The 13,171-nt window shown below is 40.7% G+C and overlaps 2 protein-coding genes across 6 annotated transcripts in view; one reads left to right on the top strand and one right to left on the bottom strand.

The window, feature by feature from the left end:
• Positions 1-13,171, top strand: part of CMSS1 (cms1 ribosomal small subunit homolog) — a 360,808-nt gene that overhangs the window by 112,123 nt on the left and 235,514 nt on the right. The gene's annotated exons all lie outside the window — the stretch shown is intronic.
• The window catches only part of FILIP1L (filamin A interacting protein 1 like), a 296,405-nt gene that overhangs the window by 101,496 nt on the left and 181,738 nt on the right, over positions 1-13,171 (bottom strand). For 3 of the 4 annotated variants that reach the window (XM_054044711.1, XM_054044746.1, XM_054044701.1), the window contains one exon: positions 10,068-10,241. In XM_054044711.1, coding sequence (XP_053900686.1) covers positions 10,068-10,241 — 174 coding nt within the window. Of the gene's footprint in view, positions 1-5,841; positions 5,894-10,067; positions 10,242-13,171 lie in introns of those variants that run through there. The other variant, XM_054044720.1, reaches the window with a different exon arrangement.

Here is a 13,171-nt window from a genome sequence, read left to right as displayed (position 1 = left end):
GCTGTATTTCTCCCAGTTGGCTTTGTGCAGGTTCCATTGGTGCCTCTTTGTGCTTGTGATGATTGGTAGCTGTATGATGGCTATTGAAGTCTCCAACATAAACAGCTGTAAACTTGGAAGGATCTGTTGACCCCAACTAATGCTAGGAGGCTCATAGATGTTTGCTAACTGAATTGTGCCAATCTTGATGACATCGCAGTATTCAGAGGATGACAGATGGACCATATCTGCAATGGTAGCCCAAACATATGTGGCAATCTGAAGCATTGGCAGGACTGTGAACTTCAAGTTGATGACATTTCAAACAGAAAAGATTGTTTTTCATATGGGTTTCTTCATATGTGTCTTCTTCCTTCTTATTTTGGAAATAACCCTTCCTGTCTTTTATCGGCACTCTTTATTGGTTGAGGAAAAGTTCTCTGTGTAGCCATGATGTACGTAAATTCAAGTTCCATTTCAATCATAACTAAGAATGAGAATAAGTCATCCAGTTCCATAAATGTCAGTTTCAGCTCTTCTCTGAAGTAGCAAAAGACCTTGATTATTACAGTGGCTTGGATTTGTTCCTGATTAAGGGAAACATAAAATGGAACAGCTCCTCCCCGGCCTGCATCATTCAGTCAGGATTGGAAGTCCTTTGACCAAGAAAGTCTTGACTTGCTGGGCTGAAAGAGAGTCTCTCTGAGTTCTTATTTGAAACCTAGTTCTCCCAGTAACCAAGACTTCATCTTGCAGCACATTTGGCTGGATTCTGCCATGAGTTCCAAGGACTGAAGTGAGTTGGATTGAAAGGTCAGCCTACAGCCCTTATTTTGTCCTCTTTCCTATTTACTGTGGCACTTTTTCTGATCTGTAGTGACACTCTTCTTTGTATGTAGCTTATTATCTATGATTTGTATGGTACTTTGGAGCTAGATGGCAAGCATGGTAACATTGGTTTTTTTTAACTTGGGGTTGATGGTTCCAAGCAGGCCGTTAGGATGTTCTTGAGATCTCCCTCTTACACAAAAATGTATAGGAGGAGTATAAAGTAGACGACTCTCTTATCCAAGTATTTACTTTCTAAATAATTTAGTTAGAGAAGACTTGTAAATAAAAAGGATTCTCAGTCCCTTTATATGTGGGGAGGGTTCTGAGTTACTACAGAGAATTCTTTCCCATGTGTCTGGCTGGTGGGTCTTGCTCACATGCTCAGTGTCTAACTGTTCTCCATATTTGAGATCGGGAAGGAAATTTCCCCCAGGTCTGATTGGCAGAAGCCCCGGCGGTTTTATGTCTCCCTCTGTGGCATAGGGCATGGGTCACTTGCTGGTTTGAACTAGAGTAAAATGGTAGAGTCTTTGTAACTTGAAGTCTTTAAATCAAGACTGGAGGGCTTTTGTAACTCAGCCAGAAGTTATGGGTCTATTGAAGGAATGAGGGATGAGGTTCTATGGCCTGCAATGTGCAGGAGATCAGAGTAGACAATCATGATGTTCCCTTTGGGCCTTAAGGTCTATATATGTTAGAGAGAGCATGGGGACGGTCTGCTATGGCCCTCTTGTTCATTAGTCAGGATATAAGACTGTTTGAGTGCTAAACTTCATCCAAAACCCATAAAAATACTCTCTTCCTGGATTAGTTTGCCCAGCCATAGTGGATGAGTGGTAGATTGCCCCAGTCAGCATGGTTTCTTCTTTGTGGAATAATTCAACTTAATCAGAAAACTCCCCAACCTCTGGGGTCCAATCCATTCCTGTGTATCTACTGTGCACAATCCAACCTTCTCAGTGCTCTCTTCTGCTTCGTAAACAGCTACAGTTATAGCCCTTCCCCAAAACACATGTGCAAAAGGATAGCAAGACTGAGCTGAAGTTAACCCCTTGTTCACTGGGGAGCAAGTAGAGCTGGTGATGGAAAAGAAGAAAGTTCAATTATTTTTAAACCTCCCCCTTTTAAATTAAAAGACAGGAATTCCAAAAACTGAAATATTTTGACTAGCTCTATTGTTGGTCAAAAAACAGAGGGAAATTTTTCGGAACATTAATTTGAAATATTTCCCAATTTTTTTTTTGATATTTTAATATTTCAAAATTTGTAAAAATTGTAAAATTCTAACCAGCTCTAAAAGCAAGTGTTCTACATCCCATTACACAGTGTCTGCATCAGACTGCTAAAACTGTGCTCCACACATTGTTAAAGTTCATGCAGTCTCCTGCTCTCAGATGAGGTGGCTTTCAGGCAGATAATCTAAAAGTTGACTATAAATAAGCATGGAGGAGACCCTCACTTTGGCTCAGCTGACAATTCAGTGGACTTGCTGAGCATGCTTCAATAAGTGGTGAGTTTCTCCTGATGACGTTAGTGGAGTCACAGTCAATGATATAAGGGAATGCAGGAAAATAGGCCATGATAGGAGGTGTGAGGCTTGAGATTTTTTTGGGGTGGTATCTGTGGGGACAGGGAGGAAGGAAGCCAAAAACTGAGAGATCCATATGACCATTGCTTCAAAAATGTGTATATGACTCCAACAGGATGGAAATTGCTATCTTAGAAAACATAATGAAACTTCTTGGCTTACATTTCCTTAAAGCCAAACATAAAGGAATGACTGGTTTCCCAGCATATAAATGACTGTTGGAGGTGCATGCCCAGGGTAGTCAATCAGATATAAATAAATGGTATTAACAAGCCGAAAATATTCCTGTTTTGTGATTCTTGGTGTGAAGGACATGGGAGCTCCCCATAGTATTTTATGAATATTATATGTTCTATCTGTTTGGAGTTCCATTGTGGTATTTGCTGTAATTACAGGAGGTTTATTAAAGCAGTGATTACTTGTATGTATGCAGGGAAGTGGAAAAAAAATTCACATTGTTCCATTCATTGATACTTAATGGACAATGCAGATGTCATTCACTTGGAAGTTTTGCCTCTGGCCTTGCTGAGAGCTGTAACCTGGCGGGAGAGGGGGCAGCGGCAGGCAGGAAACTAACAAAGACTTTGGTGTGGATAAAAGGACAGTTCCTGTAGAAGAGCGGAAAGTGAGGCAAGGACTCTGGGGAGCAGACTGAACCTCAGTCCCCAGAAGGTGAGGATGATAACTAGGCTTGCCTAAGCCTCTAGATAGGACAGATAGATGTATAGACTGTTTAGGAGTTTTTTTAACAGAATACTCTTGCATTATGCTTTGATTGTACCTTTGAGTAAGAGTAAACAATACTCTGTTCTGAAAAGACTGTTAGGGTCACTGTGTTCACTGCTTGTCACAGCTCCTGAAGGGAAGTTTTGTATGTAGCTGAGCCCAGAGCTGCTGAGCAATCACGGTTGGTACACAGAGTGCTGTAGCCAGAGGACAAGGTCTCAGAGTGGGAGAATTGTGGAATTCTGTTCAGTGGAGCAGCTAGGAGTGGAAATTTGGGTGGGTCCGACTTTCAGGTGGACGGGCAATGACAGATTGTACTAGCTCAGCTACTCCCCCGATGTCATGACCTCTCCCTATCCTGGTGCCGCAGATACAAGGCTTCACCTGCCAAGCGGGGCACATGCATGGGGCAGCTCAGAAGATGGGCAGGCAGAGCTGCTGGAGCGTAACTTTCTGAAGGGCGGGTGCACAGCTCCATCCTGGAGCTCAGGTGCCTCAGTGACGCTCTGGGCCGCTGTGGCAGTATTACACCCCGCTAAGATCAGGGTGGGCCTGGAAGCTAAGTGGGTGGGTGATGGCCACGCCTCTGATTCCGCTTTGAAAGAGGTGTATGCACAGGGCTTGTCACCTGGTGAAGTGCACTCTGAGACACTAAGGGAGGAAGGGTGAAAAGTAAAGATATCCCTAAACCATCATACTTGGTACCTACAACTCTAGGATTGGAAAATGTGAACTGCGATCCCAGTAAAGACACTGGATGTGAGAATTCTAAATAAGCATGATTGCTCCCAAAACTCTCTGGCCAAATGTTGCATCTGCAAAAAATAGGCTCTATATACAGTCTCTGACTAAAGACCCAGAGAGTGCTAACAAGCAGCCCTGTAAATGTCCACTAAAAATATAATTACAAAATCTTAATTAAATGATCTGTTGTTCTGTAATTTGTTCTTGCTAGCTGTGTGTTTTTGCTAGATCTAACACTTGGACATACTGTGCAATACAATGGAAAATGTGAGAGGCTAGTTCTTGCGTAACGATGAATAGTTTCACAAGCTAGAAGGTCACAAGAATTTAATCATTTAGAAACATTTTACCACCCACTGGTATCTAAAATCAAAACAGAATAGCATGCCTCATATCTTTTGTGCTGGAGCTGGATTCTTAAACTTTTTCTCTAGGCTGTTTTATGTGTAGTGGCACTATGCCAGTATAAAATCTGAGTGAGTTGCTTTTCTTTATATAAATCCTAATGTTCAGAGAATGAATAAATTAATTAATAATGCCACTGTTAGAGTATGTGTGTGTGAATAATCTTTGGTTTTAGATTATATATGATAAAGCACTGTGCAGAGAGAGATTTGGGTCTTTCTGAATACATATTGGCATTTTTTCACTCCCTTTCAACAGTTTGAGCCAAATATTTATTTAGACAAAATATATTTGTCCCAGCTACCAAGTTTCCAGCATTGATGTTACTTTTTGCCCCCATGACTGTAATCCATGGGCACTGCCTGCCTTCTCCTATGGGCATTTGAAATTTGTGACCAAAATTTGCAAGATCATAGAGATGCCATTGACTGTGCTCTGTTTAATAGGTGATAAGAGTGCATACTTCTCTCAACTGATTGGCATTGGACTTGAACAGATGGATTAAAACTTGATTGGGGCTAGACTGATACAAGATGTTAGCTCCCCAACCCCCCCACCCCACCCCACCCCACCCCCCTCCCCCGGAGGCATGATGGACAAATCTCAGTTTAGGACCCTTCGGAGTCTGACCAGAGAGGAAGGTGATGGCAAATTTCTGAGCTTCAGCTGATCTACAGCTAATTTACCAGTGGCCATAGAGAGTTCTAAATCTGAAGGGATATTAAAATAGAAAAAGAGAGGAGACTGTTAATCCTCGTATCCGCGTCTTTTAAAAAAAAATATTCAAAGTTGGGGAAAGGGCTTCCATCATGCAGTTGCCTCCAGTATGTTTGGTGCATTTCCTCTCATCTATCAGACAAGTGGCAACCAATCTGAAGTCAGGTTTATCCATGGCCAGTCTCTTGCCCTATAGCAGGCAAGGTAGACAGACATGGCAAGCAAATGAATCACATGTGACAGGCGTTATTCACATTTCTTAAAGCACTACTGGAAGGCACTCAGATACTACAGTAATGAGGGTAGTACAAAAAACTAGTATAGAATAGAATAGAGTTATCCCCAAATTGTTCTCTTGCCTCTCAGAGGCAGCTGCAGTTGGTACAGTCTCTTCAAGGTGTCACACACACACTTCCCCCCCCTCCCCCAAGCCTTTAAGGCTTCAGAGCCCTAATGGAGCAGAAAAAAAAAAAGATGAGGGAAGAAGGACAGAAAAATACAACTCCTGTGTGAGCATGTTCTGTGTAGAGTCCCTCTCCCTGCCATCCTGTTGCAGTGATAGCAAGGTCAGATGGGATCAGGCTTGCCACTACCAGAGATAGAAGGGGAATATACCATCCAGTAAAACCTAGCAAATTCAGACTCATAGGGGGAGTCCTGGAATAGGCAACACCCAGCCACTTCCTGTCCTAAGCTGATTTATCTGGAGAGGGCTTCCACCCAAGGTCAGAGACTGGATCAGCCAATTCTTCATGGCCTCCCTACTGTCCCCAGTAGGGTATTTCTTCTTTCTCCCTAACCCAAGAATCTCCCAAAGGAGACCCTCTTTCTGCATATTCTCAAGCCATCACCTCAGTAATCGCGTGGGACTTTTCTTCTGGCTGTGAGCCAAAATATCCACCTGCTCACTTTTTATCTCATATTGGGAGTCTCTGGAGGAAGGAGAATTGGACCTGTACTCTGAGCCTTCAGATCTCTTCTGAGAATCCTGGAGTCTCTGTGGAGGAATGGGTTTAGTTATTCTCCCATCCCACTAAAACCCTGAAGATTTCTCCAATAGAGTCTAATGCCCAAGAGGATGAGGCTTGTTTGCCCATCTTTCTGTAGGGACAGTCATCGGACTAGGCTCTTCCTTGTTCATGGTAGGTTGCTAGGCCCCTGGTTCCCTTCCTTCTTGCCCCAAGAACCTGCAAAGAACCTTGTGACTGAATCATGCCTTTCATGATCTCTGACTGGCCCACACGAATGTGGGCTCACGCAGTAGCATCTCATTTCAAACCCTCAGACCGGTTCCTGGAGCCTGTAATTTCCTTCTGTGATAATCTTGATCGTAAAGTGGATAATATAGTCAGGAAAACATGCCAGCTAGCAGACTGTGACCACTTCCATCTGCAGCTTATACACCTCCAGGGTAGCTATTTCAAATGTAAGACAACATTCCTTGATCAATAGAAATCTTCCATGTGCCTTGCTGGGGTTTTTCAGCCTCATCAGCATTGACCTGAGGTCCATTCATCTTGAACTTACATCCTCAGTTCATGGGCTGTGTCTCACAGTTTTTCTAGATTCACCCTCTGGGGAATAGTCTCGTCATAGCTTCATTTCCTCGCTCTCCTCTAACATCCTGGACTCCATTCTGAAAGAGGTCTCCGAGAAGAGAACCTCTCTGCCTGACATGAGGGAATTGTTTGAGAAGTGCAACTCCAGCCTGGGCAAGTAACATTCCTTTTGTGAGCTGGAATTGAAGTCCGAACTCTTTTCTGTCCAATTCAAGACCAATAGGAATCCTTTCTGATTACTCCTATCCTGCCTCATCCACCTTTGTCTTCCCCCTCCCACCGCAAAAAACATCTTCCTGTTCTTTCTTCCAATGTTTACTTCAGCCTACCCTCACCAGCAAGCACATAGGAGTCTCTCACACCTATCCTCTATCCCACCTAAACATCACCCCTCTCTCCTTTCATCCCAATGAAAATAAGCTACATCCCATATATAAGCTACACCCTGTGTAAAAATTACAACATGTTCTTGATCATGGATCAGTGTTGTAGCGTGTCTGGTGAAGACGTGCTATGGCGACAGGAGAGCGCTCTCCCATCAGCATAATTACTCCACCTCAATGAGAGGTGGAAGCTATGTCAGTGGGAGAGCATCTCCCGCTGACATAGCATGGTATAGACACGACGTTAAGTTGATGTAACTTACGTTTCTCAGGTGGGTGGCTTTTTAACACCTCTGAGCAACGTAAGTTACATCGACTTGAGCGGTAGTCTAGACAAGCCCTAAGATGCTCTGAGATCAATCAGATTGCATGAGGATCCTCAAACTCTTCCTGGTTAAAAGGCCAAGTTCCCTGCCCTTACAGTGTCTCTTGGAATCTGTTCAAGGAGGGAGAAAGCAGTGTATTTTTCTTGCCTGAGGGGTACTCTTCATCGGACTTAACATTTGAGTCAAATCACAGTTTAACCTGAATTTGGGCATTCTGCCCTTAGCCCCTTGAAGGTGTTGATCCACATCATAAAACTGTGTCATAGTTGTCAAGATTGGGAGAAACGCTCAAGAGGAGCCAGAACAGCAGGCATTTTGCAGGTCAGGGCTGAGGTACGTTGCCAGAGCTACATGAGGAAGTTCATACAGTCCTTTTCCCCACAGTGTGGTTGTCCCTCACTTCTCATACATATGTACAAAAAGCAAACAAAAAACTAAATTTATCCCTAAAACTTAAAATAAATAAATAAAATGGAAAAAATGCTATGCCATTTGTCAGTCCTTTGGTTTACTGAAATGTATGGTGTACCATGGATCTGCATCATATTTTTGCCATGCTCAGAATGTTTATCTCTGTCTTTGTAACTGCTAAGTCCAGGTACGTTAAAAATCCTTTTGGTGCCATTAAGTGTTAGAAGGAAAAAACTGTGCCTAAACTTATGCAAAATAGCAGACTGCACTTAGCTTTTAAACTTCTTTTGACTGTTTTTCAAATAATTTCTATTCATACTCAAAGTATCTATGACATAATGCCACGGTGTTCTAAAATAAATTAACTTCTGCAGTTTAACTTTCTGTTTTAGATTATAGCTAGAGATTTTAACCTTCGAGCTCCTGAAATGAGTCCTGACCTTTTGGCTGACATTATTTTCTGTGAAATGAACTCTGTATCCTGGGGTATGTTTCTGTTACAGAGCCTGGAAAACACTTGGTGGAAGAAGTCTTGTTCATTACTTTTTTTAATAACAGTAATCTATAATGAGCACTAAAATTATGTTTATCTGAATGAAAGTGGGGACATTCAAGAATTTATTTGGATTAACTGATATAAAGAGATTTTTTTATGTAAGTGATATACACTGGGGGTCACAATTTAAAGTCAGAGAAACATAGTTCAGAAAGGACGACTTCTGTTGCTTAATTATCAGTGTTGCATTTCTGCCTTGATGAAGTTTGTAACCTTCAGTAATTTTAATAAATGGTAAAAAGCCAGATCCTACAGTTCTTGTGCACCCATAACTTCCATTGGGAGCGTAGGACATGCAAGGACTCAGGGTTGAGCCCTTAGAACCAAATTCACACCTGGCACAAGCAGAGAAATTCCCATGAAGTTAATGGAGATGTGTCTGCTTGCACCAGATATGAATTTGGTCCTCCAGAAAGCAAACTGATGCATTAAACAACATAGTTATTAGGCTAATTTTTAAAGGTCAACACTTACTACAACTTCCCTCCTCTCTTCTGGTGAAGTAAATAAGTATAGAATTATAGAATCATAGGACTGGAAAGGACCTTGAGAGGTCATCTAGTCCAATTCCCTGCAGTCATGGCAGGACTAAGTATTATCTAGACCATTCCTGACAGGTGTTTGTCTAATCTGCTCTTAAAAATCTCCAATGATGGAGATTCCACAACCTCCCCCTACACAATTTATTCCAGTGCTTAGCCACCTGTACAGTTAGGAAGTTTTTCCTAATGTCCAACTTAAACCTAGCTTGCTGCAATTTAAGGCCATGGCTTCTTGTCCTATCCTCAGAGGTTAAGAAGAACAATTCTTCTCCCTCCTCCTGGTAACAACCCTTTATGTACTTGAAAACTGTTATGTCCCCTCTCAATCTTCTCTTTTTCAGAGTAAACAAACCCAATTTTTTCCATCTTCCCTCGTAGGTCATGTTTTCTAGACCTTTAATCATTTTTGTTGCTCTTCTCTAGACTCTCGCCAGTTTGTCCACATCCTTCCTGAAATGTGGCTCCCAGAACTGGACACAATACTCCAGTTGAGGCCTAATCAGCGCGCAGTAGAGTGGAAGAATTACTTTGCGTGTCTTGCGTACAACACTCCTGCTAATACATCCCAGCGTTACACTGTTGACTTGTATTTAGCTTGTGGTCCACTATGACCCCCAGATACCTTTCCGCAGTACTCCTTCTTAGGCAGTCATTTCTCATTTTGTATGTGTGCAACTGATTGTTCCTTCCGAAGTGAAATACTTTGCATTTGTCCTTATTGAATTTCATCCTATTTACTGCAGAACATTTCTCCAGTTTGTCCAGATCATTTTGAATTTTAATCCTGTCCTCCAAAGCACTTGCAACCCCTCCCAGCTTGGTATCATCCGCAAACTTTATAAGTGTACTCTGTATGCCACGTATCTAAATCATTGATGAAGATATTGAATAGAATCGGACCTAGAATTGATCCCTGCGAGACCCCACTTGTTATGCCTTTCCAGCCGGAGGAGTATGTGGAAAACAAACCTTGTGGGCTAAATGCATTGACTGCAATGGAGTTTCACCTGCTGAATTTTGCCCAGAGAGATTAAATTACTTCTCCAGGGTCATGTACCAAATTGCTGTGGGAGCCAGAATTAGAATGTCTTGGGTCTTTGGTCCATGCTAAATCAATTAGATCTTGATGCCTTGTAATTTACACCAAAGTGTATTCTGTACTTTGGTCTACTACCTGGTAGTCCATATGGGATGTGCAGTCTGAGAGCAATATCCTTCTCCCACTGAAGTCAATGGGACTTCTGCTATTGACTTTGATGGGTAGTCCCTATGTGTGTATATTGAATAATACTATACATACCTCTCCCATAGGCTTTTCATATATATCCTCTTGCCATTGTGCAGCCTTGGTTTGAATAGCATCTCGCTGGAGCGCCTCTAATACCTTTTTGGGAGTAACAAAGCCATATTGTGCTTCAAGCAAAGCCAGGTCAATTTTTTCAGCCTTAAGAACTCCTATGACTTCATCTTGAGCCTGCAGAAACACACAGAATTCCAGTGAACTAGTTTTATGTATTGGCATGCTCAATGAGAAGCTTCTACATTAACATTTAGCAATAGTTTTTAAAGTTCTTTAAATTATATGTTAAGTACCCTTGAGGTAATTGGTAAAGTGAACACTTTAAAATTATAAGAGAAATATTGGTCTTTGTATTTCCAAAATCCTATGCTTAATTTAAAAAAAAAATGAGCTTTTTAAGTACTCTCTGATACTCAATATTTTGTTAAAAGTAGATTATGTAACTCAGTTTTTGTATGAACACATACTTTTCATTGTACAAGAATTCAGAACAAAATGTCATTTCAGGTATTGGCATCTATTTTTAGATTTTCATGTAGTTTTTAATGTACCGAGAAGCTTAGCATTCTCTGTTCACACAGGGTACAAAGGCAGCTTTTGTTGTTTAAACTGACTCGGAGGTAGTCAGCTTCTATTGTTACACGTACATGTTTGTACATTGAAGCTAGTGAGGTACATGGTGCAGAGGATGTGACCTTTCACAACATGCATTCCAAAAGCATGCAATAATGGCAGCTCTTTAAAACAAGATTAATTGCCCTTAAAGCTGGCAGAAGTGGGGTGTGTGTGTGTGTGTGTGTGTGTGAGAGAGAGAGAGAGATATTATGTATGGGTGTGTGTGTGTGTGTGTATGTGAAATACATAAGGCCAAGATTTTCAAAAGTAACTAATAATATTAGGGTCCTCAATCTTGGGTGCCCCCTCAAGGCACTTTAAAGGATGTTGAGTTACAGAAAGTGTAGAGCCCTGCTTTCTGAAAACCAGGCCTGTTTAAGATGTCTCAGGTGGCCCACCCAAAAATCTAGTCATTTTTGAAAATCTTGGCTGCATAGATGTACATTATACACTCTGTATACGTAATTCTATGTATTTTTCTTTATATATAGCATAATTGCCAACATTATCTTTAAGAGTAGAGTGTTAATTTGCTTACTTAGTAGTATGTTTGCATATGTTCTGGGGCAAAACAGCAGGCACGTGTACCTTTTATAAAGTTACTATGTAACAAAGCCTATTGTGGAAATACATTGCTTGTATTTTTGGGGAGCCTATAGTATTTGATACGTACCAAGATATAGGTATATAAAACAAATAAAAGCGAATACCATGCAATTTTTTAAAATAAGTTCCTACTCCTTCATGGTGACAAATGTTAAGAAGTTAGAGGGGGAGGAATGCCTGTTAATATTAACTCTGAAAATGTCAAAAGGAAACGCAGATAGTCAAGTCACTTAAAATAATTCTCTACTAGGGTTTCTAGAAAAAATTGGCAATGACCTTTTCAGGCTGTACACTCAATATTGCTAACTCTCACGACTTTATCATGAGTGTCATATGATTTGCTTTTATTAAAGCTCCAGCCTCTGGAGTCATGAGAGTCTCATGAAGTAACAGTTAAAACAAAAAAAAAAGTTTCTAACTCTCCTGGAGGTGGAGAAAAGCTGAAAAAGTGACGCAAGTAATATCTTGGAAAACAGAAGGCAAATAAAAGACACAAGCTTTATAATTTTTAAAAATCTAATTTTTAAAATAATCTCATGATTTGGGGGGGATTGAATCATAATTTTGGAAGGGTTGGAGTTGGCAGTACTATGTACTGGCAAATCAGAAATCCAAAAAATTGCATTCCTACTTTTTTTCTGCAAAAGTATTTTCTCTCTGACTTACAGGAACAACCTACAAATTATGCAGTGGCCCCAGTATGTTCATATTTTTAATTTAAACCATTTAAATTTTAAATATACTGAGACGGTTGGACTCTTTTTTTTAACTAGACAGAGATGTATTTCCTTAGAACTATGTTTTCAGAGAGTGTGTTTGGGAAATCTGGGTCTTGATCTAAATTTAGAGAGAAGGCAGGGAAATAGGTGATGACTCTGAAAAAATTTAATACCACAGCGTTTTTCTTAACACACACATCACTCCCTGCTTTCATATGAAATAGCCCACTCTGTGTTTTGGACCCAGTATTGGCGGACGGGAGAAAGAGTTGCTAGGAATTTCCCTGTGGAAAGGGCCAAAATAACATATTCTGCAATTAACAGTAGATTTGGGAGGGTGCGCATGTGTATCTATGTTCAACTGGTCACTTATATGTGTGAATGACCAGTTGAATAAACATACACGCAGAATATATGTAATATTAATGTGTGTCTACATATACATATATTAATAATAAAAGTACTCACATAGGTAATGTCCAGATGTTAAACTGTGAAATCGTGTGATGAATCCATTTATCATGCACCTTTGACCAGTTCACCTGACCTCTGCTCACAAACATTCCAAACTCATGAGCAGTTTCAAACAGCTGTCATTACTTTTATTAAATCACCTTGCTCACCTCCATTTTTCTGCGAATACAGACTTCCATTCTCACTCCCAAATTATATTTGCCCAGGGTGGGCAGCATTCAGCCCTGGGCCTTTGAGAGCTTTTACATATAGAAAAAGTCACAATTTTGAAATCCAATATCTCATGGCCATGGTGGGAGCCAGCACTCATTCCTAGACCTGTAAGCCCTGATATAATGGACCTTTTGAGCTATTGTAAACCTATTTTAAGACATTTTTAGGAGGTTTTATTGCTCCCTCTGAATCCTGTACAGTTGGACTCCAAGAAACTAATGCAGCTGGCTTTACAGGCGGTCACAAGAAATGGCCCCAATAAAAGTTTTTTTCTAATTTCTAAAACATTCCTAAAATAGTTATGTAACAAATATATTCTATTCTGAATACATGATGGGATTGTGTGGTATTAAAGTTTTACCAGTTGTCCATAGGGATGAATTCCCACGTAGTTGCACACTTTGAGAGTAATGGGACCATTGAACCACTAAAACGTTACCATGATGACACCTACATATTTCAAATATGTTATATACT

The sequence above is a fragment of the Malaclemys terrapin genome, chromosome 1, assembly GCF_027887155.1.
Source record: "Malaclemys terrapin pileata isolate rMalTer1 chromosome 1, rMalTer1.hap1, whole genome shotgun sequence".
NCBI classification, from domain to species: domain Eukaryota; kingdom Metazoa; phylum Chordata; order Testudines; family Emydidae; genus Malaclemys; species Malaclemys terrapin.
This window is presented reverse-complemented; position numbering and strand designations above follow the sequence as displayed.